The 24,811-nt window shown below is 55.8% G+C and overlaps 1 protein-coding gene and 1 long non-coding RNA gene across 4 annotated transcripts in view; one reads left to right on the top strand and one right to left on the bottom strand.

The window, feature by feature from the left end:
* SIM2 (SIM bHLH transcription factor 2) overlaps nt 1–3,922 on the bottom strand; it is a 40,646-nt gene extending 36,724 nt beyond the window's left edge. The window contains exon 1 of the mRNA XM_053916969.2: nt 3,105–3,922. Within this exon, the coding sequence (XP_053772944.1) occupies nt 3,105–3,279 (175 nt within the window). The 5' untranslated portion in view covers nt 3,280–3,922. The remainder of the gene's footprint in view (nt 1–3,104) is intronic.
* A 77-nt stretch (nt 3,923–3,999) lies between these two features.
* LOC123479750 (uncharacterized) lies at nt 4,000–24,430 on the top strand. Of its 3 annotated transcripts, none has more exons than XR_011650846.1 (4): nt 4,030–4,118; nt 10,399–10,463; nt 11,750–11,856; nt 21,952–24,430. It is a non-coding gene; the product is annotated as an uncharacterized lncRNA (long non-coding RNA). The 3 variants fall into 3 exon arrangements; XR_011650847.1 differs by lacking the exon at nt 4,030–4,118 and adding an exon at nt 9,191–9,661; XR_006655481.2 differs by lacking the exon at nt 10,399–10,463 and having other exon boundaries at nt 4,000–4,118.
* The last annotated feature ends 381 nt before the right edge of the window (nt 24,431–24,811 follow it).

Genomic DNA, 24,811 nt, shown 5'->3' with positions numbered 1-24,811 from the left:
CCACATGTGACTGGGGACAAGTGGTGAGCGTACAGGAGGCAGCCGCTGGAGTGAGAGCAGCTTAGATTTCCACCCGTGAGGCCTGGTTTCTCACACTGACCCCAGGAATCCTAGGCAGCCAAGGGGCTGCTAATGGGCCCATTTCACAGCCCAGGACACCGAGGTCTCGTGGGGCAGCTTGACAGAGTGGAGGCTTGAAAGGCTGTAAAAATTGCCACCAGTCCCAAGCTTAGGACTGGGCAAGCCAGGAATGTCCACCTTGGCTCCTTTCGCCTCCCTCCGGACCACTCTGGGCTCCTGGTTCCCTCCTCCTGCCCGGCAGACTCGGGAAGAAAGGAGCTGAAGCGGAAGGCCCCTCCAGCGGGAAAGCCCGGGCTCTCAGGCTCATTCTTGTCCTCACTGTGGGACCTTGGGGGAAACCCAAGTATGAAGGGTGGTCTGGTGAGTCTGGTGCTTCCTTGGGATTCTGCTTTTCTTCTTCTGACTCCCAAAGTCCTAGATCCTTCTTTACCCAGGGATCCGCCTGCTCCGCTCCGGGGCTACAAACAGCGAACAGCCAGGCCGCGCTTGGCGCATTGGTTCCACTGGGCATCTTTTCATTCGAAGACAAGAGCTGGGCAGATCCGGAGCTCTGGCCGCCGCCCAGGATGGCTTTGGCCCTAAAACCTGCCTAACGCCCTCGCCCTGACCCTGGCAGCACCCTGAGCTCCCTCCCAATCCTGCACCACATCCCCAGCACAGACCCAGTCCCCAGAACAGGTCAAATCAGTTAAGGCGCCTCTTCCTCACCCCACCCTTGGGAGCTACTGGAGAGGGGAGCAGGTAATTTCACCTCATTGAGCTCTTTCTAAACACACCTTTCTCTCTTCACCTGGCACCCAGCATCACAACCCCCTGCCCCAACACTGACTGGAGGGAAAATGGAGCAGCTGCCCAGAGCCATAGGCCAGAGCCCCTCTGTGCAAAGACTAGTCCAGAGGCTGCCCGTCCACCCTCCTGGCCAGCACCCTCTCTCCAATGCTGAAGGAGAGCCCCGTCAGAACCCCTGCCTCCTCCAGTCCCCTATCCCTTGGGGACTGGGTTCAGCGCTGGTGCAAAACCCCAGCGTCAAACAGCTCCCTCCCAGAGGCTCCTGGAGTTCCAACCTCGTGCTCACCGCCGTAGACACACAGGCCTCCCCGGAACCAGGCCGCCACTGAAAGGCACACAGGCCAGTGCCCCAGGCCCGGCCCGGGGCCTGCAGAACACGCGGGGTCAAGCAATTCTGGGCCCAAACGCCTAGAGACTCACTTTCCGGGGCTAGAACGCACAGACCTGGAATGCAGACACCTGTATACTCACAACTTCCTATTTTTTAGCAGGTTTTCCTGGAAATCCCCCAAATGACAATGGCTTACAATTAGCTTAGACCTTCCTTTCTAAGCAATTTCTGGCTTATTTTCAATCATTGGTAACTAATCATTCAACCTTCGGATCCTTTCTTTGCATGTTTTTATTTCCAGTGGGGGCAGGGGAGGTGGGTGTCCCGTTTGGGTTCACACCTGCCTTGTAGCACTCCGATAAAGAAACAGCTCAGGGGAGCAAACCAGTTACCTCCCTCCAGTCCTTCCCAGGTAGGAAGGATCCAGCCAATGCAAAATCTAATTCTCTTTTAATTTTCACTGAAACTTAAGCTGCAGAGGAATCATCTTTGCTTCTAGGGTGGTGGAGTCACCCTTGGTTGGACAAACAGTCACCACTGGCCCTCAATTCCTCGCTTGGTCAGGGTTGGGAAGGGAAAGAACTCCAGTGCTGGGCTCTGCCGGGCTGGGCTCTGGCGGGCCAGTCACAGGCTTCTGCCACCAGCAGGAAATCGCCCAGTGGCCACAACAGCCCAGCTGGGGGACACCGGCGAGGCCCCTGCACGGGCCACTGCTTTCCGCCCCCCAAAACTCCCCCGCCAGCCACGCTATGGGGAAGCTGGAGGTCGCAGTGGCAGACAGCACTCACTGCTCCACCGGGGAGGCAGCCCGTAGTGCGGCTCCAGACCCAAGACCTTCATAACAGGCTCGGCACTGCAGACCAAAAAGCACTGGGCTTACAGAGTGCCTGCAAGGCAGCCTCTGTGGGGGAGCCACCGGTGAGCCCAGGGACAACTGTCCTGTCTCTCCACTCTCACACCAGCTTCTGGGGCTCCAGAGGATCCTTCGCTAGCACCCCCCCATGGGGAGTTCTTGGGGCACCCATCAAGCCTGGTGTCAGGCTCTCTGGCGATAGGCCTCAGGGATCCCCGCAGAGGACAGAGCCGCTGCAGGGGGATTGGTTCAGAGCCACCCAGACACTGAAAGCAAATGCTAGGGAGACCCGGCGTCCCCCAGTCCTTCGGTGCCCCGTCTGGCTGCAGGGTCACCCGTGGGCCCCAGCACCCCACCATTTCTTACCACTGTGAGTCTGCTGGACCCAAGGGTTCTGGAGACCCCTCCCTACCATGGCACCTGCCCCTCTGGGTTTTTTAATTCCAATATGGGGTGGGGGAGACTGTGCTGAGGCCCGTGGCCTGCCATTTTCAAACTAATCACCTCCCTCTCGCTCCTTCCGGGTCTGCGCTCAAAACTGGCCCTCTCTCCCCGGCTGACCTCCCGAGTCCAGCCACAGGGAAGGGGAGCGGAGGATAGGCGGCCTGAGAGCCCGAGTCTGAACCCCGGCCCCTCAAGCGCTCTGCTGGGCGCTGGGGCCTGCAGGCCAGGCCTCGGCGGGAGCCGCGAGCGCCCTTCCCTCCCCTCCCCTCCGGGGCGCACATGCCCCGTCCCCCGCCACGGGAGAAATGGAAGAAGGAGAAAGTAGGAAAGAGACAGTTAAACGAAGAAAGAAAAGAAGGAAGGAAAGTTGGCGGGAATGAAATAACACGTTCGTAGATCAATTCTTGGTGCGCCCCAGCCCAGCCTTGGCCCAGGAGAAGGTTCGGTCTCTGGGGCTCCCGGGCTCCGGCCCCTCTCTCCAGCGGGAGCCAAAGCCTCCGGAGCGGCCTCCCCAAGACGCCCTGGGCGGTGGGGCGGCCCCTCCGCACTGGCCTGGGCCAAGGCCGCCGGGCTTCCCAGCGTCCCCACTACCCACTGCGGCCTCACCTTCGGGAAAGACCGCGCGCATCTTCAGGTAGCTGGTGGTGAGTCGGATGATGGACGCCTTGTCCAGCTGCGAGGTGATGGCCGACGGCAGCGGCAGCAGCTTGGCCAGCTCATAAAACTCGCCATTTTCCTTCTCCCTCCTGGTCTTGGCCGCATTCTTGGACTTCTCCTTCATCGCGCCTCGGCTCCGGGCATATTAGCCCCGGCCGTGCTCCAGGCCCGTGGAGCCCCGCTCCGGCTGCAGCGGCGGCGCTGGGGAAGGAGGCGCGGGGGCCCCGGTGAGTCTGGGCCGCCGACCGCGGGCAGGTGCGCGGGGCCGCCCTGGGCACCGAGGCGCGTCTCCACCGCCGGGACCCGAGAGTCCGGTGCAACCCAGCCGCGCCGCCCCGGGCGCAGCCTCCTCGGAGCTCGACAGTCGCGCGGCGACGGGAGCCTCGACTTCCCACTGGCCTCTTGTTCTTCCTTCCCTGTTTTCTCCCGCGCCTCGGGCTTTCCGTAGGGGATGGAGAGGGGCCGGCAAGGAGGCGGTGGTGCGATTTAGTCCTTCACCGAGTGCTCGTATCCGCTGCCCCGAGGCCCCTCCGGGCTGGAGGGCGGCAAAGGCGGCGGCGGCCGCGGAGCCATGGAGCGGGAGGCGAGCAGAGGGGAGCCGGGGCGTGGGCGGCTGGGGCCGGGCCCAGGCGCGCTCTCCTGCCCTCCCTGGCGGTTTCCTGCGCCTGGAGACACTGTGCCCGGAGCCCGCGATCTGTCGCGGGGCGCAGCAGCTCCGCGGTCCACGTGCGACCGAGCTGCGTTTGTTTATGGCGGACCCGCCTTCGGGCGGAGCACTCGGCCGCCGCGGCCTGGGGAGGGGGAGTCCGGGGGGAGGGACCGCGGCGGGGGCGGGGGCGGGGGCGGCGAACCTAGCCTCCCGACTCCGCCGCGGCCCGGGAGTCACGGGCGCGCCTCCGCGTCACGGCCTCCAGGGACCCACCCGGGGGAGACCGGCGCGCGCCCGGGCTGGAGGAAGTCCCGGTGAGTGCACCAGGCGCGCCGCGGGCACTGCCGAGAGGGCGGCGGAACCCCGGCGCTGGGAAGGGCGGCGGGGAGGAGCGAAGGAAGGAGGGAAGGAGGGATGCCACGACCTCCTCGGAGGCTGGGGAGGCGGCACGACCCTCCGGGCGAGTGCCCGGCTGGGGAAGACCGAATCCTCCGAGCCCGCGCTGGCTCCGCGCCCTCTCCCCTTGCACTTCGCGGGTGCCAGAGCCTCATGGGGGTGGGGGACGGAAACGAAGAACCCCCCCCACACACACACCCACCTCGGAAAGGGCGCGTGAAAGGCTCGGAAGTGACCTTTCTGCCCTTTCTCTCCTCGAAACACGGGAGCGAAAGGAGACTGGCGTCTTACCCAGGGAGGCCGGAGGCCGCGGGCACGCGCGGGCCGCACGAAGGGGGTAGGTCGGGGAGCCGAGCCTGGTGTTCACGCCTCGCCTAGGGCGGCTGAGGGAACAGGACCCGCAGCCCGACCCAGGGCAGCCGGGATTTGGGGGAATCGTGGCTGCGGGGCAAGCTTCAGGTCTCGGAGCGACGATCACCGGTCGAGCACCGGTCGGGGCCAAGGTGATGGGGCAGGAGGCGGTCGGAATAGGGAGGCGCAGTTGGAGACGCGGCCATAGGTGTCCCGGCACTCGCCCTCACGGTCGCGCTGGACCGAGAGAATCCAGTCCGCCCATCCCCGCTCCCCCCACCCACGCTCCGGTGCCTGCAGCCCGGGGTGGGATCCTCCTGACATCCCGGTTGCACAAACCCCCACTTCTTCTAGGGATCTGAACTCTTCGGCTGCCGCGCAGACCTGCACTCCAGGAGGACCGCGGTTTCCCGCGCGCGCAGGGTCAGGGGGCAGCCTCAGCTTGACGCAGGGCACGGCCCACGGGGAATCCCTTGTCGAATAGGGCTGTGGAACTGTGGGGCGCCTGATTTGGGGGGGCAGAGCGAGGAGGTGAGACGCCCGTGGCCGCCCGCCCGGCGCTAAGATCTCGGTCTCCGGTGCCACCTCACTCGCCTGTCCCGGGAGTAGCCTGCGGCTCGGCGAGCTCCCCACCGGGCACTGACTCGGACCCCTCCTCCCTCCCCGGCGCCTGCAAGGCACAGACGGCGACCCCTCTTCTGTTGCAGGCGCTCCTGACCTTTTTCAAGGACCCCTTTGAAGGTCACAAGTTCTTCGTCGGCGGGGTGCGTCGTAGCTCCTTGGGTGGGCGGGACGGTGCAGAGACCCGGACTCGGTCCCCATCTGGCCCTCACCCTGTAGCCTTGGCCTTGGCTCTCGGGGCCGGTGTTCGGCAAACAGGAAGCCGAGCGAGTTTCGGAGTTGGTGGCTCCCCACCAAACGCCGGGCGCACCGAGGAGCTCGGACTTTCCCTTGGGGTTTCGGATTCAGGAACGCTTTCCTGTTTCCAGCACTGGGCCTGAGCCGCGCGCGAGCGTCGCGGGTAGGTCGTGTCCAAACGCAGCGCTCCAGGCCCGCTTCCCCGCCCCGAATCCCGCGCGGGGCTGCTTGAACAGCTGTCGGCTCGGGGCCGCGGGGAGAAGGGACTCCGAGAGGGAAGGGACCGCTGGCTGGGCCCCGCCGCACCTGGCACAGGCCGCCGAGAGCGCGCTCCTGCACCAACCTCGCGACGGGAGGACTTAACGCTCCCTCGCCCCCGCGATTTCCGATCCTCAATTATGGACCCGGGAGAATTCCTCCCGGGCTTGAAAGGGATTACCCAGATCGCAGAAACATGGCTAAGTGGAAGTGGGAGAAGCCCGACAAGTAACAGGAACAGAAACTTTTCTCAAACCAAATTTCCCGGATTTTACGGGAAAGCGTACTTGAGAGCTCGCTACCGGGTTTTCACGGTGGCAGCCGCTGTGGTCGCACCGGCGAGACGGTCGCGAATCGCGTGGTTTGGGAGCGGCACAAGGTGTGTTTGGAGGCTCGCAGAGGTGTGTGTAGAACACTTTCAGGCCCAAAGCTGCCCCGGCAGATGCCCACGCGGGCATGGTGTACCTCCCACCCCGACGCATTCGTTCAGGGCAGCACACGGCGGCGGCCTGGTCCCCCACTGCCCCACCTTTCGTACCCAGCGTCCTTGGGCGCAGACCTGGAAGTTTCCCAGCTGGGAAGGGTCGTGCTGTCTGCGTGGAGTGGTGAAGAACCCCGCCCCCACCCGCACCCCGGCGCCTGGCTGGGGCTTTATCCGGGCTCTCTCTACCTGGGACCAAGACACTTAGGACAAACACCACAGGCTGGAAGCTCGGTATAAACTGGGAAGAGCACTAAACACGGGCTATTCGGAGTGATCGGGAAGATTGTAGGTGGCCTCGGACTGGGACACCTGCTGCGTGTCCCTCCCTCCTGGGCTCTTTGTGCAGAGCGTACCTCACTCTTGGTCTGTGCTTGTGGCCTAAAGCCGGGTACTGCCCAGCGCAAGCAGACCTCCTTTGGAGACTCAGTGGAGAGGCTTAGAGGCAAAGACTGATCCCCCGAATCTGGGACATCGCCCAGGACAGGCGAGAACCCGCAGAATCTGGAATGATGGGACCTTGGGGGGCAGGAGGAGGATGGGTGGGAAGAGGGCTCCGACCCTCTGACGTCCAGAGCTTCCAGCACCCAGCACCCGGCCTGCTTGCAGGGCACCCTCACCCCGGCAGGTCTTGCTTCCCGCGTTTGGGAGCACCCAGAGGCACACCAGCGGGCCTCTTCGCGATTTTCCATCAGGAAACTGATCTGGAAGAAATTGAGGCCCCAAGAGGAAAGGGGAGGCCCAGGCTGCCCCACATCTGCTTGGACTTTCTGCTTCAGATGCTCCGCAACTGTTCTTCCCCAGGCCGGGCCGGCGCCTACCTGAGGCCCATCCCCCGCGGAAACCGGCTTTCCCGTCAGAATACGGGGAAAACGCGCAGATGTTCCGCGGGGAAGGGCTCCTGGAGAGGCTGCTGAAGTGGCAGAAGGGGATCAGAGACTCGGCCACTAAGGAGGTGGGAGTGGGGGAGGGCTTCTTCCATTCCTAGCACGAGCTGGGGGTGGGGGCTGGGGTCGAACCTCAGAAGCGGTGTTTAAGGAGAAATTCAGCGGCTGGAGCAAGTCCAGGCAACAGAAAATCCGGGCTGCTGAGATTCGAACCTATTCGATTCCCAAGCCCTGGGCTACACAGGTATGGTCCCTGCAGGAATCCCGCTTGCGTTCAGCACCACGTCTGCGACTATTCCGTGGTGCAGAGCCTTTTTTCAATCTGACCTTGACCTATCTGAGAGTGCCTCGGCTTCTCACATCTTTCCTCGGGTAAGCCCCGGGGAGATGTCACCGACTTTTCCTTTTCTGTTACTCCCAGGAGAGATCAGACAAGCACAGTATTGCTATTCTTTGTGGGAAGTAATGACGGGTATCCAGAGTAATTTCCTAATGATTCATTCCTCCAGAGGTCAGGACGGTAACTGCTGCTGAAAACCGGATCCCAAGGCGTAGAGGGAGCGAAGTTATCTTGTTGTTGCTTTGTTTTAAATAAACTCTCTCACTGGATGTCACTCCATTGGAGGTGTTTGCTTTAAGGTTGTAGGTGGCTCTCTGATGATATGGTTCCGTGGCAGTAACTAGAGTAGACCCCCCTTCCTCCCCTGGGCCCCGGGACCCTTAGTACCCGCAGCATTTGGCCTTGGCGGGGGTGTCCCGGCCTGGCTGGGGGTGGGGGTGGCAGGCAAGGGAAGGAGGCACCCCAGGGTGTCTGCTTGAGGCCAGTTTTGCTCTCTGGGATTCCAAAAAGAGTGTCGTCCTTCTCTCAGACTCAACTCCAGCACCTTTCCGAGTCTGGGATTGGGGGCCTGCCTGGCTGCACCTCCTGTTGGAAGGCCCCGGGTAGCTGCCGCCTAATTCTCTCCCTCCCTCCCTCATGGCGATGTATTTAGGGAAACAAAAACAGTTAGTGCCACTGGTAATTAATTACAGTGATTTGCAAAGTCCCTGAGCGAGGGCCACCAAAGCTGAGTTGGTTTTGGGTAAAAGGTGGCCCCAAGTTTTTTCTAATTTTACCTGGGGGTGAGGATGTAGTCCTTTCCTCTGCATTTTCCTTCCCCACCTCCTAAGCCTGGCCCAGCTTTCTCCCCCAACTCTGAGAAGATGCCCAGGGGCTTCGGAGCTCCCCTCCCCAAGTACAAACACAGCCACTGGCCTCCGGGGAGGGCGGAATCCCGCTGGAGCGAAGGCAGAGCCCAGCGCCTAGGATCAGCGCTCAGGGACCTGCCAGGGATCCGCTGCCGCGGGACAGGGGAGCGCCAGCGTCCCGCGCTGACCTCCTCCCACCCTCCCCCGACCAGGCCGCGTGGAGCTGCGAGGGCTCGCGGAGGGTTCTCTGCCCGGCTTAACAGAAACGTCGCCTCAAAATCCCGATTCCGGGAGATGCCCCGCATCCCTTCCCAGCGAAGTCACGCTTTTCGCCTCCAGCGAGCCCGGGGTGGGGAGCGGTGGGGAGCGTCTGGTGTGCGCTGACGTTCCTCAGCGGTGTTATCCATTACACACGGCCCTGAAATCTGAAAACCAACTAGTTCATTAACGATGGCGCTAAAACCGCCTTTCCAAAGCCTCAACCCCAAAAAGCTCCTTTAAAAAACAAAACCTACCCGCCAGAGACAAATAGTTTTGCACATGAAAGAAGGCACAAACGCGATGGACTCAAGGTTTTTCTTTTTCTAGCAGGTGATAATAGTATGAGCCAACCCTTAGGGCTGATTACAATATGGGGCTGTTACAGTACTTCACGGACACAAGCTCGTTTCATTAACGTCAGGGGGCTATTTGCAAAGCAAAGCGAACGTTGGGGAGCTTTCTCCCTAATGTAAACAAATCTGTAGGAAGAGGGATGCTAATTCATTCGCGGTTTAGTAGAGAAAGTTACCGAAATGCCGGCGGGCGGGCGGCTGGATGGGCCCCCTCCAGCGCGGCCTGGGCGCGCGCTGCCGCCCAACCCCCCGCGCGAGCATCTTCCCGCTTCGTGCGGATTCTTTCTTTTCTTCTCTCCTTTTCTTTAAAATGTGGGCGTAGAAAGCGGGTTTCCCGAGAGCTGCTCTCGGGCCGCACGCTCTCCCACCGGGGAGGAGAAGGGAGCGACGCCCACAGAAGAGGGTCATCCTGCGTCAGAGGTTCCGGGCGCGCCAAAGCCGGACTTTAGAGCGGCGGCGGGACCTCACCAGTTGCCAGGCACCCAGGCGGTGGGGGCCGCCCCTCGCCTGCCCTTCGCTCCCGGGGCCGAAGCGCGGCTTTGGGAGTTTCGGGGCACACTCGGGGGACCAGGGTGCCCGGAGGACGGCCGGAAGGGGCCGAGCGTCAGGCGTCCCCAACGCTGGAGGTCTTCATTCCACAGAAGGGACAGGGGACCCCTGCTCCTGGCGTTGGGTGCAGGCGCTGAAGAGGATTATTTCCAGCGTGCTTGGCGGCGCGGTTCCCGCCTTGGGGACGCAGTCTCCGACCGCCCGCAGAGTTAGCAGCGCGCCCCGGGCAAGTTGGCGGAAGGGGGCGCAACGTGCACGGCCGCACCAGGAGCTGGGTGAGCAGGGAGGGCGGAGGGCTCAGAGCGCCCGGGAGGGGGGTGTCAGCACACGCGGGCGTGCGGGGAGCCAGTGGACAGGGAGTGGGAGGCTCCAGAGCACGCGCGCTCAGTGCCCACGGCGGGGGCGCAGGGCACACTGAGGGGTCTCACTGCGCCCTTGGGGGGGGGGGGCAGTGAGCTTGGCGCCCATACGTGGGTGGGGCCGCGTGGACGTTGTGTCCAACTCCCACCTTCTCCCCACTCGAGTCGCTCGGCCTCTGCTTTTCTCTGCTCCGCATGCCCCCACCCCCAATTCCTTCCAGTTGGAAAGTAGGGATCAGAGGGAGCTGGGCCGCGTGGAGCGGGCGGGAGAGAGCGGGACCCGGTGTGTGCAGGTGCGCGGGTGGGGGGATGTCTGGTGGGCATTGGAGGCTGGAACTTTCATCTGGGCTTCGCTAGAGCCGCTTGAGCCAACCCGCAGTTGGCGCGCAAAGAAGACCACCCGAGGGAGTTGAAGTTTCAGAATTTTCGCGCTGGCGACTCAGCCCTCAGAGGTGGGGATGGGAGTGTGACCTGGAGTGGTCCCCGACTGGGGGTCCCGCTCCCCTCTACCTTCTCTCTCCCCCTTTGAACTGCCGGGGAACAGAATTCCCTTCGGCGGGCCGAGCGAACGCCGCGGCACAGGAGGCACGCGGTAGAACACATCTTCTTACAAAATGAAGAGGCTGAGACTTGGCACTTTTCCTCAATTCCAGAGTATCTTCCCTTGAAGAGAACGAGTAGCCGATGAGCCACGGGGTCAATTCAAACTGCGCGGTTTGTGAGTATTTTTGACCCCAACTCCAGAACCGTCTTCACTTTTTAGAAAGCAGGGAAAAAAAAAATACCGTCCTGCGGTGCAGACAAGGACGATGTTTAATCTGACTGCGCAATTCTCTGGGCTTCGCTCCCAGAAGCTTTTGAACCAGGCGGGTGAGCCCTCGGGCGCCTTCTTAGCCGGACTCACAGATGTGCGCATTCGGGGAAGCGTTCGCTTCGCCTTCTTCCCGACCAGAGGGGTGGCCGGGGTGCGGGTGTGAGCGGGGCTCCAGGGAGCCGTGCGAGAAGTGCTCCTGCGATCCCACGGCCGACGCCAGTTAAACAGCTTTCTTGCGGAGGGACGACAGACCGAGTCTCAATCTTGCATTTCATTTTGGAGGCCCAGAGCTGGGCGTGGGGAGGGGGTGGGGGACACGCGAGGTGGATACGGGGAAGAGGTTATTGAGAAATACAACTTCTGAGTAATGACAAGCAGGCGTGCGGGAAAGGAACAGGGCGAGGTGAATGTGAACGCTGTTGGGTGTCCTGGCGGGGCAAGAGGCTCCGTGTTCCACTGTGTCTGAGCACGCTCAACCCTGTGTCCACCGAAGGTGACCACCTCAAACAACTTTTAAGCACTTGAAACAAGGTAAAAAGCTCATCTGTGAATTTGCTTTACTTCCTGAAGAGTTGGGTCCTCGGAGGAAAAAAAAGATTATCGCCATCTTTACCCATCACTAATAATTTTAGTGTTTATTGAAGTCCACTTAAAGTAATTGACCAGAAAATACCTGCCTCTTTAAGCAGCATTCGGGGTGCTCCCTTGAAAGCTAATTGACTTAGTTACATTTCTGTTTAGTCTGATGCCAATACCATCATATTTGGAGAAGCTGTCAGCTCTGACAAATGAAGGAAAGTGGAAGCCAGGAGAGCTGCACCTGCGAAGTGCTGGCATTCCAGGGCCAGCGCCGGCCATCTGTTCTTCAGGAGCCCTGGACGTGGACCCTACTGGATTGTTCGACATCCAGCAGTCGGATTTTCTGAAAGTCAACCCCAGAAATGGAAATTCACTCTCAGTGTCTTGCACAAGCATTTTAATAACCAAGTGACCTGGGCTGAGCTGAGAGACAAGGGTCTTTCCTGCTGTAGACAGAGCAGCTCTGGTGAAGGCTGAAGACCTTCTGCTGAGGGTAGAAAGGCAATAATTTAGCTGCTCAGAAAAATTCCTAGCTAGAAGAAAAGAAGTTACAAAATTCACATATTACAAACTCCTTTGAACAGTGTTTGACAGTAAATGTATTTTTCTAGTTCCGTGTGTTGGTCTGAATGCCTCAGTGACCCTCGGCACGTGTGAATCACAGAGTGGGTCTCTGCAAGGATGACTGATGGATCTTTTAGGAATCCATGCTTTAAAGGTAATTTTCTGTGTTGGCCGTGGAAGCTGCTTCACTTTAGATATTTTATGGGGATGGTTGTCAAGGGAACCTTGGGTGAAATTTTTCAGGAGTGTCTCTAAAAACATTATTCATAATTAAAAAGTGATTCACAGATATCACCCGAAAAATTATGGCAAGTTATGTTCCAGCATGTTCTTAGGCCATGTGGAATAAATAAAATCATTAAGGTCTGGTTGGGCAGCACTGCCTCCCAACTGTGCCAGCAGGACCTGCTAGGGCTTCATAGATGTGACAGCTGGTGGGGAGGGGAAGGGGACGGGAGCCGAAGGACACTGACATTTCTCCAGGTACTTTCTCTATTGGTAAGTCAAGTTATAATTGCATCCCTTTAAAGAGCCCTGATAGTGTGTATTCCAAGAGATGGGCTAGGTAGCATGAAAAGGAGTATCTTTACTACCCTTAGGATTTTTTAAAGGGGAGATACACTGTGGAAACTCCATGTAATAGAGTCTGATCCACGGAAGAGCCCATGGGAACTCAGACCCACCTGGCCATAGGTGAGCCGAAGTTCAACAGTTTTTTGGCAACTTGGTGAGATTTCCCAAGACTGCCCTAAACTTTGCTTTGCAGGGGGAAGCATTACATTGAGGTCCCTGGGTTTTAGCCATACAAAGGCCCTCAGCTGGTAGCTGTGCATTTCACTGACCACTGCCTCCTGTCCCTGTAGGGAGGCAGGGCAGGGCTTGTCAAGGCTGTTTGGTGGCCTGCACTGGTTAGGGCAACGTCCTAAGGCATAGGGTTGACAGTCTAACTCTCCTTGGTGAGCTCTGACAATATGTGTCAGCTGTTAATATTGATATGGAGAATTGTCATTTAATAGGGCAGGTAACTGAGTAAATAATCCAACCCTAAGCCATAGCACTTACTAAAAAATATTCCCAATTTCCATCCCCGTGCGTGGTCACTCTGAGGTGCCATGGTGTGACTTATCAGGTCACTTGAGTCCTCTTCACAGTCAACTGGTTCTCAGGCCTGGGTGGTGAGTCACTTGGCGTGTGACGGTGCCCAGAACATGCAGACTGAGGGTTGAATGTTCCAGGCCCTCATTATTTATGTGCAGTTAGAGCTGGAGTCACTTTTGGAGCAGCTTGAGTTTTACCCGTGAAAAGGGATGCAGGTCTTTGAATTGGGGAGACTTCACACACCCCTATGTGCATGCCCACTGGAGAAACATTCATGGGGAGCCACGGCGTGCCGGGAAAGCCACCAGGCATTCATGTGATAAAAAGAGTTCCTGCCACGGAGGTGGCTCAGTTCTGATAATGACTTTGAGAGTCTGGCCTGCTAATGCGTTTCAAGGGCCTTAGAAATGTTCACAGCTTTGGACACCTAATTCCATTTCTGATCATTTGTCCTATGGAAATCATTTCTAATATGAAAAAGCGCTCCCCCCCAGTACTTCTGTAATAATTAAATGTACAAGCTGTGGTGTCAAGTTTAGGTTTGACTTCTCTTTTACCCTCAGTTTTGCTGTCTGTACAATGGAGATAACAGCTACTTCCTAAGCAGGTTATGAGTGTTAACTAAGAAATGAATGACATTATAAATAGAAAGGGCCTGGGAGAAGGAAGTATTCAACAAACTGTACCTGTTATTATTGGCAGTGCCCTCACAGCATTATTTATAATAGTAAGTTTTGGAATATTTATTAATAATATCAAAATAAATGGGCAGGAGTTGATAAATTAAGTGTTGATATATGTATATAGTGATGGTCAAAAGCAGATTTACAGTTGTGAATAAACAACACATAGTGTTTATTCTTGTATTATTACTTATTAATTATTGTATCATTTCCCTACAAGTAACTGTAAGCTTACTTTTGCCTACCCCTGTACTTAATGAAAAGTTATATAGCTATATTGTTTATTTATTTCTTAAAGTTTTTAAAGATTTTATTTATTTACTTATTTTTAGAGAGAAGGGGAAGGAGAAAGAGAGGGAGAGAAACATTGATTGGTTGCCTCTCATGCGCCCCCACCCAGGGACCTGACCCACAACCCAGGCATGTGCCCTGACTGGGATTCGAACAGGTGTCCTTTTGGTTCACAGGCTAATGCTCAACCCCCTGAGCGACACCAGCCAGGGAGGCTATTTTAAAAGACTGTGAAAGTTTATAACAACATGGTACAGACAAATACCTTCCTAGAGTACAGAGCCTGGAGAACCGGCAATCATATTTTCCAGACTCCCTTGCAGCTAGAGTTCCCGAAATGACTTAAGTGTAACCAAATTAAATGCACTTATTTGAGAAGTAAAGTGAAAGTCACCTTTCTGTGGCCTTTGTGGTTCCTGCTGGTAGGCACGATGAGTGTGTGTGGGGGCGGGGGGTGAGGGCAGTATTAGCAGAGGTCCCAGTGGCATTGCTCTCAAGCCCACAGTCCCAGTGGTAGTTTTCCAATCCCTGGATCACTGCTAACAACGGCACTGCTGGACTCATCAGTCACAGTGGCAGCTTCCTGACCCCCCACCTTCCTGACCAGCTATGCCCCCAGCTTCCTTGCCTGTCCATCCTGCAGAGCCTCCTCTCCAGTCCTTCCAACAGTCTTGTAAGCACCAAAGTCCTTCTGTTAAATCTCTTTCTGCTTAAACTAGCACGAGCAACTTCTCTTACTGGCTGCTAAGTCCTGACTGGTATACACTGAAAATCACGCCAGTACAATAAAACTCTGCGTGTTGTATGATCGCCCTTAAGTAAAACAACAAAGCTATACAGACAGAAGTGCCAGAAGGACATTGTTCCGAGTGTCGATAGTGAGTATCTTTGCATAGTAAAACTACGAATGATGGTTCAATTCACTTTTCATTGCCTCCATTTTTTTGTTTTTTAAAAAATAGCTTTATCGAGATATAATCATTTACCATATAGTTTGCCCATTTAAAGTGTATGATTCAATGGTTTTTACTGTATTCACAGATATGGGGAATCATCATTACAGTCAGTTTTAGAACATTTTCATCGCCTCAAAAGGAAACCCTACTAGCTATTGGCTCCCTCTACCCGAGCCCACCACCAACCCTAAGCGACCACTCGTCTATTTTGTGGAATTCATATGAATACAATCATATGGCACGTGGTCTGATGTATGGCGTATTTCACTTAGCCTAATGTTTTCACGGTTCATCTATGTTGCAACATGTATCAGCACTTCACTCCTTTTTATGGCTGAGTAATATTCCGCCATGTGGGTTAGGCCACATGTTTATCCATTCATCTGGTAATGAACATCTGAGTTTTGTCCAATTTTTGGCTACAGGGATTAATGCTGCTATATCCCTCCAACTTCTATTTTGCAATGTAGCAATTTTATGATAAATACTTAGTAAATTTCATAACAAGGAAAATCTGGCCTGAGTAACTACTACTTTGAGTCTGGTGTTAAGAAGAGGCAAACTTATAGAAGTCACCCTTGGATTGGCCCACTAGCTTTGCGCACATTAAAACTCTGTTCCAAGGCAGGTTGCAGGCTCCGTCTGGACCCCAGGACCAGTGTACAGTGGTGCTCTCGGTCACCAGAAGGCTGGGGAGACGGCCTGTAGCTCGCCTCCTCTGCCCAGGGAATGGCGCTGTTTGGGGGCAATCCTGGGTGTGGTGACCCCAGCAGAAGTCCTGAGATTTTTGTGTTTCAGTGTTTCCACTTTAAAAAATAAATCTCCTGGGGTGCTGGAAATATTCTACATCTTGATCTAGGTGGTGGTTTCGTGGGATGCACGTGAAAAACTCGTCAAACGGTACACTTCAGGCTTGTGAATGTTATTACATTTAACTCTGTGAAGGTCACACCCCAATCAAAGAAAAGAAGAAGCCGTAAGCACGTGGTTTTCCTCAGATCCCCCTCTGAGTCCCCCATTCCAGCTGCTGCTGCTTCCTCCCTGGTCATTTCTCAATGACCACAGGTTCACGCGCCACAGCTGGGAAGGGACACAGCTGGGATTTAATGCAGCCCTCACCAACTTAGTGTGGAGTGCTGCTTTTGCTAGGAACTCTTCCAGTGCCTAGAATGTACGTGACTTTGGAGACCTGACCCAAAACCACATGGCGGGCGAACATAAGGGCTGGTCCAGGGGCCAGATCTCCTGGCTGCAGGGCACATGCTCTGTTTGCCCCATGCACCCGTTCGCCCCCAGCACCTGACATTGTTCGTACCAGGCACATAGCAGGTGACCAACAAATATGAGTGGGGTCAATGTGACCATACTGGGGCTGTCACATGGCAGTCGTTGGGAATCATCGCCATCTTCCCCCATGGCAGCGCCAGAGTTGGTCTGCCGCAAGAGCACGGCCACTTCCCACCGGAGAGATCAGGACTCTCTGGCAAGACCCACGGAGTGCTAATGTTAGCTTTCAATGACTGATTCCCTCGACAATTTAACGGGTCAGGAGGAGCATGAGACAAAGCCAAGGTTACTCATGCCGAGAGGTTCCTTTCCTGCAGCGTCCTTGGCGAGTTACTCAGTTTGCAGAGTCGCCGCTGACAGCCTGACTTGGAGAGAGTTCTTGGGTCCAGTCTGAGGATTGTGAGCTCCTAAAAATACTCACAATCTGTCCTGTCAATCGAATTTTCCTGCTCTAGACACGACTTGCAATGTCAACGGCTAAAACTGTAGAAATAGCCTTACAACACACAAAATACTTACATGCCCCTAGATATGCAGAGTTAGAAGAGACGTGGTTTGAATATCCATCCATCACTTGGGCTAAGGAAGCGTACACTGTGGAGGCTTGCGTGTGTGACAGTCTTCCTCTTCATCCTGGGAGGGAATGTGCCCGTGTCACCTGCAGGGGAGGAGCCTGTGCTTATGAAGTATAATAGCTCAGCTTCTCCTTGCAGCAGCCCTGGGGTCCAGGGAAGTGGACTGTGCACAGAGCCCAGATTCAGGATTCATAGGAGGATCCGTGCACCTCTGCGGAGGGTCTGTGCATGTTATATTTTAATTTGAGGGATTCCTGCAAATTAACTTTGGGAAGCTTTCCTCCAAAGGGGGTAATACATCTGCTTTTGCCAGGCCAAGATCATCTCAGAATTCTCCAAAGATTCTCCCTCCCCCCAACCCTCCCCACCCCCACCTAGAGTAACAATCTCAGACTCGGGGACCCCTGTGGGATTCCTACCCCTTTCCCAATCAGAATTCCAGTTACTCCAGCCCAGTCTCCCTGCCTACAGTCACGGAGCATCCCGCCTTAATCCTTGGTGGTTCCTGCTCAGCTTCTGATGGCAAAAGCCTAGGAAACTCCACTTTCCTCCTCGCCCAGCTTTTAGACTCAGCTTTCTGTCGTCTGTCTGTGTCTGTCTGTCCATTTTGTGGCATCCACGGAGACCTCCACCTCCAGGAAGATGTCATGTCTGAGACCTCGTGGCTGTGGAGCACGGCAGTCCCGAGGCAACTACTTCCTCACCATCTGGAGACAGTAGTTTCGTGAAACTTCACAGGGTCAGAGGCACTTTGGTCATGTTTGGTGTCACTTTGGACTGGGATGAATGGACATATAGATTCCACCCTGCTCATGGTGCCTCCCTGACAGGCTGGGGTGAGGATTCAACGAGAGGATTTTTGTGGAAGAACGTATGCCTGGGCAACGGTAGGCACTTAGCACATTTCAGCTCACTTACAAAACTGGAGTCCCGAGGGGCCTTCTCCAGCCTGTGCCCAGATGCAGGCTTGCCTTTGATGCCTCACGTGCAGCCTCAGGAGTGTCTGTCTGTCCTGTCCAATGGATTATCCCACACTCCCACTGTTCACACTTGCTAGGACCCCTCCCAGCTATATCAGTGTGTTGACCAGGAGCAAGTCCAAAGGAAGGCGGCTCCAATTGTACAATTGGGGTTATTGACCTAGCGTTCTGCAGGGTCAAGAAGGGAGGGGTACTGGGGTTCTGAGCCTTTTTGGCTCTCCTGCAATCACCCCAAGTGGTCAGCAGCCACTTGCTTCGTCTGACAATAGAGATGGTTATACTTGGAGAAATGCCTACAGTTATTTCTGGCTTCCCTGACACACATAGCTGAAAGAATATGATGCCAAATCCCCTTCCAAAGGACCCCTGGCTGAGAAAACAAACAGCCTACTACACACTCGCATTAATTTAAATCGTTGAGCAGAGTTGTTCTCTGCTGAGGTATAATGAGGGCTGGGTTTTCCAAGGAGGTGATTTATGAGCCCTTCACAAATGGGTTTTAAATGGGGCCACTGACAGTTTCACTCCAGCCTTGGCTGGCTTGGGGGCCCTGTGGGGAGAGGCTGGGTGGGCAGACCCCACCGCCACCTGCGGGGGACACAGCAAGCCCAGCCCCTCTACTTGCAAGCAGTTCTGCTCAGCATTACTGGGCACTTCAACATGAAGATGGAAGGCGGGGTCCCTCGGAGGCTGCAGGCAGCACCAGAAATGGAAATGTTAGCTTTTTTTTTTTTTCCTGTTTGTGCTTCTCTCACCATAAAACTTTGGGGGTGAAGTTAGAATTTCATTCTCCCTCCTTTCTCTCTCTGCTCCACATTCCAACCAGGAGAGTGAGGATACTCTAGTTGGTTGAAAAATGGTCTCCCAAAGAGAGGACCTTGTCCCGATCCCTGGAACTTGTGAAGGGCCTTGTTTGGGAGAAGGACTTTGCAGATATGGTGAAATTAAGGATCTTGAGGCTAAGAGATCATCCTGGATTGTCCGGGAGGGCCCTAAATGCCTTGGCAGTCCTGTAAGAGGGAGGCAGAGGGAGATTAGGCAGCTGCGCGAAGAAGAAGGGGCCATGAAGATGGAGACAGGGATTGGAGTGATGTGGCCACAAGCCAAGGAATGTGTAGGATTGCCAGGAGCTTCCAGAAGCTAGAAGAAGCAGAAAGGATTCTTCACCCGAGGTTGGGGAGGGAACGCAGCCCTGCCAACACCTTGGCCTCCGACTCCCGGCCTCCAGAACCAGGAGAGAATAGTTCCTGTTGTTCTACACCACGCAGTGTGCAGCCATCTGTTACAGCAGCCCTAGCAAGCTGTAGCAGCTGGCTGTGTCTCCCACACCCACCCCAGGAAACGGAGGAGACTGTGATCTCTCTTCCGGCGCCCAGTTCCTCAGGGCTCTGCTGCCGGGCACCTTGCTTCGGGGCCAGGCTTGTGCAGGTGGCTTAGAAAATGGCCCCGCAGCACAGCTCATGTGCTCATGCTTTTGGGGTGCTGCAACCCCAGGGAAGCCAGCTTGAGGGAGAAAGAGCAGTGAAGCTGGAAAGGGGGGAGGAGACACAAGACGCTGCCCGACCCAGCGGACATGGCCTCTCAGGGAAGCAGCAGCATGGCCCCGTGAGACGTCTCAGGAGAGACCGCATCCCATGAGATGTCTCAGGAGAGACCACGTTTAAGCACTGCTGCCGGCACAGGCCGGCGGGCGCGGGGCTGGCGGGGCAAACCGTTTACCTGCTGGCTCCTTCCTGGGCAAAGATGGCACCATCCTTCTCCAATAGTTCCCAGGAGTTGCTAGGGCTTCCATGGGTCAGGGCAGGCCAGACCTAGGAGCCACAGGAGGGCAGAGAGGGCTTTGCCCGCCTCCCGGGGGAGGTAGAGAGGAGATTTGTGGTGGTAATGGTTTGCCTCCTTCCCGGGGCCATTTTAGCTGGGACGGAGGCCAGGAGGCTGGACAGAGGGGGGGGGGGAGCATGTAAACTGAGTCAGGCATCACCAAGGCTCTGGGCTGGTGGCCAGTGTCAACTTCCTCTCGCTTTATGGACTTCCAGAAATCGGGGGACCTGAAGGTTTATTTGGCCCAAGCACATCAGGGTCAGGGTTAGAGTGCCTGTGACTTTGCTTAAGTGTCTGTCATCAGCTCTACTAATTTCACTCTTAGTCCAGCTACTCTGACTGCTTGTGATCCCTGACTGCTTGGCCTTTTCTGTTTTCCTTTGTCCTTTCTTCTGCGTGTATATCCTCTTCCATCTTACTTAATTGCATACCCAACCTTGCTCTCCCTTGGGCTCAAAATTTCTCTCCTAATAGTTCTGCATTTGATTAGGTATCATGAGAGAGACTCCCTTTAGTTTTACAGCCCAGACAGAGAATTGCAAAGAAGGAGAAACAGATTCTTTCCCAGACAAAATATGCACCAGGGACTCTTCTCTTTGACGTGACAAGCAGGAGAAAAGACTTCTCAGGAAGGATTTTGTTGGATGACAGATGGATGCTGGTCAAACCTCTGTGGCCCCTGTGTAGACAGTCCAGCTTGGGACTTCTGCCGGGGTCTTGTGTCTCGTCCCCAAAGTCAGATGGGAGGGAATGGTCTCTTTGTTAAGGCAGCAAGCACACTGAAGCCCCCAGGATGTGTGGGGCAGGGGTGGGGGGCAAGAGAGAAAGTGGGCTCAGCCCTAAATGGGACCCTGGATGTCCGCTCTCTAGCCCAATGGGGTATGAGTGAGGAATGGGGTGTTACCCGCTGTGTGGGAGAGAGGGTTCACAAGGCCAGCCATGGGGTCCCTGTAGTAAGGGACCCTGTGGACATGGGCTGTGGGATGGATTAGAGGCCAGACTCAGTGGAACAGGGGTGGGTAGTTGAGGGGTCATCACCAATGCCAGGAAAGAGGGGTGGCCAGAAGGGCAGACAGGGAGTGGAAGCCCCCGGAATTGCCAGTGGCTGAAGCCGGGAATTAGTCTGAGAACCCTGAATTATCCGAGGCCTCATTTCAAAGCAGCTGTGTTGTAAACTGTGAGCAGCTAGAATGTGCCTTGACGTGGCCAGTGTGGTATATGTCACCACCAGAAGAGACAGGCTCTTGAGAGTAATTGAGGTTATAGAAAAAAGATCATCTGCTATCCCCTGAATGCCCCCGGCAAACCTGAAGTCTCAGCAGGGACTTACCCTGACTGCACAAGCCTCCTTTACTGCCCTTCAGAACAGCCCCACTGTAGCTCAGAGCACGTCCCAGGCTGCCTCTGAGACTGGGGGTGGGGGTGGGGGCCCCACCCTGGAGACTCAGGTTTCACAGTGCTCCAGAGATAGCATGGGGGCAGGGGCATAGGGTGTCCACTTGGCCCCACAAAAAGTCCTGCATGGCAGCCGCTGAGGGTCAGAGGGTGACCACGGCCTTTGCTGTCATCCTCTGTCACGGCCAGTGGGGGCAACCCCGTGCTGATGGGGGCGACAGTGAGTGTATCATGAGTGCCTTTTTACTCCTCCATCTAGCACAGGTCGCATTGGGCGACCCCTCTAATTAGACTTGGGTGGGGCCAGAATGTGCGCTTACCTTCAGGATTAAGCTGGTTTTAGGGTGAACGAACTGTCACCATGGGCCCCCACCACTCAGCCCTGACTGCTGTGCCCTGGGTTTTGGAGCGGGGGCAGCTGGCCTGTTTGACACCTGAAAGGGAACGAGTGGTTAATACACTGAATCCGGGGGGCCTGAGGGCTCCCCGAAGTCCTGGGGTCATCGCCAGGGCCCTGTGAGTCTGCGCACCTGACATTTCTCACAAAGCAGCGCTACCTCTGGTTCTCAAATGTGCGCAGATGAATACACATTTGCTTCAAGACCACTTGGGAATTCAGAGTTAACTTTTGGTCGCAGTAAGTTTTCTTAGCCAATGGGCACTACTTGGGTGCCTTGTATCATAGGAATGAGGTGGACGCTGTCTGGGCCCCGCCCCTGGCCGTGCTGCGGGTTCTGGCTGAGTTCCTAATGCTTGAGAGCTCCCTGGCCCACAGCCTCCCAGCTGCCCTTGACGTCTGACCCGCCGGAGGAGGCACACAATGCCCCAGCTCCCTGTCCCTTGCAGGAGACCATTCTGAGGTGTGCGTTTGGCAAGTTTCCCCCAGTTTCCCCGTGGAATCAACCCCAGTTACCAACCACGAGAGCTGGCTTCCCAGCACAGCATTTATCTTCGCCTTGTGGCCTCTCCGCTTCTACAAGCCTTTCTGTACCCCTGAAATAATAACCATGTGCCTCCAATTGCAGTCTTGGAACCTGCCCCCCGGGAGAGCCCAAACCAGACCTGGGATGTTTCAGCAATTTCTTTTTTTATTGGGATATAATTACATACACCAAAGTACACAAACATTAACCAAACAACTGTATAAACATCTCTGTTTGCAGGTCCCTCTGTAACTTCGGGTCATCTCTGACACCCCAGCAGGCTCGCTCACCGCTCCCCCACCCCTGGTGATAATGGACCACTGGCCGACTGCTACCCTCACCTGGCTCACCACAGACCTGTTTGGCCTGTTTTGAACTTGCTGCGGGTGGAATCACACAGTACATACTCCGTAGGGTCTGGCTTCTTTTGTTCAACATCATGTCTGTGAAATGTTATTGCCTGTAGAAATAGTTTGTTTTATTTTTTACGGCTATGTTACATTCCATTGTACAACGGTCGGATAATTTAAAAAATTCTTTCAACTACTCATGGGCATCAGGGGCGTTTCCTGCTGCAGGCTGCTGTGAGTGAAGCTGCTCTGAAGCGTCTTGTACGTGGATTTGGGCGCACACAAGCACTCACGTCCCGTGGAGTGCCACCCCCGGGGCGCCGACGATTTGTAGGTTTAGCTTGAGTAGACTTGGCCACACTTTAAAAAAGGGTTTTTTTATTTATTGATTTTATAGAGAGAGGAAGAGAGGGGGAAAGAGAGAGAAGGAGAAACATCCATTTGTTGTTCCACTTATTTACGCATTCAGTAATTGATTCTTGTATGTGCCCTGACAGGGGATGGAACCTGAAACCTTGGTGCATCAGGACAACACTCTAACTAGCTGAGCGACCTGGCCAGAGCCTCAGCCACATGTTTTGCAACACAGCTGTAACACTGTGTATCCCCCACCAGCAAGGGGATTGTTCTAGTTGCTCCAGCCTTTGGCAGCACCTGATGCCCTGAGTCCTTTAAGCTTTAGCCATTCACCCTCATGGGGTCTCTGGAAGCCCTGCTCTGCAGTGCGCTCTCTGGTGGGCAGTTTAAACGTTGTGTGTCATGCACAACAGCAAGCATGACGGGGCACATACAACTCCTCACTGGGTCAGTTCCTGGCTCCTGAACTTAGGAGAGAAGGCTCCCCTTCAGAGGCGGTTATGCTCGCTCCTCAGCATGCCCCAGTGAGCCTGCAGGTGGAGTTGGGATTACTGCACCCGGCCAGGCCAGCGAGGACAACAGGACAGCGAGAGCGTATCCGAATACGCTTGCAGGAGGGACGGTGGATTAGGGGCTCAGAGCCCTGAAGAGGGGTCCTTGTGTGCTGTGCTGTCCCTCTGAGTGGGTACAGTGAGGCTGGTCCTGGGGACAGGAAGAGTCAGGACCCTACCACCGCTGCTGTCAGGGTGAAGGCACATCTTGAGTCTTGATGCAATGCTGCTAGAAACAGCGAACAGGAAGGAGAGAGTCCCCAGCCCCTCTCCTAGTGTGGCAGTCCCCTGTTGGCAGAGCCCGACAGAGCCACCTGGCAAAGAAGCAGTGGAGTCCGCAGGGCCCTGTCCCCTCACAGCGCACAGAGAAGAGCTCAGAGAGAAAAGCTGACTAGTGGGCACCAGGAGAGACCTAGTTTCTGTGGCCTCCCACCTCCCTACACTGGACCCCCAGGCCCTGCAGGGTCCTTCCAAGGGTGCTTTGGAATTCCCCAAGGAAGGTGCCCCTATATCCTTCCCCCCTGGTTCCTGTGCCCCCAGCAGGGAGGGCTCATCTTTCTCCCTCCTGCTGAGTTTGGACACCATCTGCCTGTTCAGTTTCTGCTTTCACGACATTGATTTCTCTTCTGAAGCCTCTCCTCCTGACCTCTTTGTCCTTGGGGACATCGTTGGGTTTCTCTGCCATTCCTGTCCCTTTAGTGGGATTTGAAGAGTGCAGAGATAAGTGCGTGTGGGTGCCAGAGCTAGGCTCACCCCAAAACCCTCCAATGTATACCTCCTTGGTATAGCAAGGTCCAGGCTAGCCTGGGGACTGTGGAGGGGTCCTTCCTCCTCAGAGGGCTCACAGGTAAGGGAGGGAGCAGCAGGAGTGGGGGGGGGGCCCTGTTCTCCCTGGAGGCCACTCGAAGTGCCAAGGTGCATGTTACCTAAGTCACAACTCCCTTCTGTACCAGGGAGCCTGAGGCCCAGAGGACCGAAGCTCTCCCCTGCATGTCACAGCCAGTCAGAGGCACCTGCAAAATGACAGCATTGTGGGCGTGGTCAGGGAGTAATGAGGTGTGGGCGTGGTCAGAGAGAAGTCAAATTTTGTGGAACCCAGTTGCCTTCCAGCTTTGGAATATGTCCATTCATTCGGGCATTGCTGCAAGATTTTGTTAATTCACTAAATGCAATTTGTGAAATACAAAATGCATTGTAATTTTCCTTGCTTTCCTCCAAAAATACATCAAAATTGTAGCCTCATTCCTCTTTTGAATTCTAATATGCTAGTGCTGCGCCCACCTGTGTGTGTGTGTGTGTGTGTATGTGTGTGAAGGAAGAGAAAGGTTCTGGAAGAGCTGTAACTAGACTCTGAAACAGAAGTCCAAGCTCCCTACTGCAGAACACTGGGAGATGGCAGTTCTCCTCTGGGTCCGCGCTTGCACATTGTCCTTCCAAAGGCCCTCCCCTCCCTGAGCCCTGCCTGGCCCCCTTCTCTCTCACCCCACCCCACCCCACCCCACCCCAGGATCTTCCACTTTCTGTCTGCCCTCCTGCCTTTGCCCATGTTGGCCTCTCCTGAGGCCCTCTTTTCTCCCTTCCTCCCTCCCTGGGTAACTCCTGCTCCTGCTTGAGTAAGCTCCGGGGGCCTCCAGGGTCTGCGGACAGGGAGGCAGGTCACTGCCACCTCTCCCGGACCCGCAGTGCTCTTTCTCCTGGCACCGACCCCACACAACAGCAAGACTCACCCCGAGTCCTGAGCTCGGGAGAGTGGGGACCTCACGGCTTGAATCCGCGCACTGCGCCTGGGCCGCGCGAGCACTGCGCGAGCCCTCGGGGGACGAGCGGAAGAAAATAAGGAGA

The sequence above is a fragment of the Desmodus rotundus genome, chromosome 2 (genome assembly GCF_022682495.2).
Source record: "Desmodus rotundus isolate HL8 chromosome 2, HLdesRot8A.1, whole genome shotgun sequence".
NCBI classification, from domain to species: Eukaryota; Metazoa; Chordata; class Mammalia; order Chiroptera; family Phyllostomidae; genus Desmodus; species Desmodus rotundus.
The sequence above is the reverse complement of the archived record's forward strand: the minus strand, read 5'-3'. Positions and strand labels throughout refer to the sequence as shown.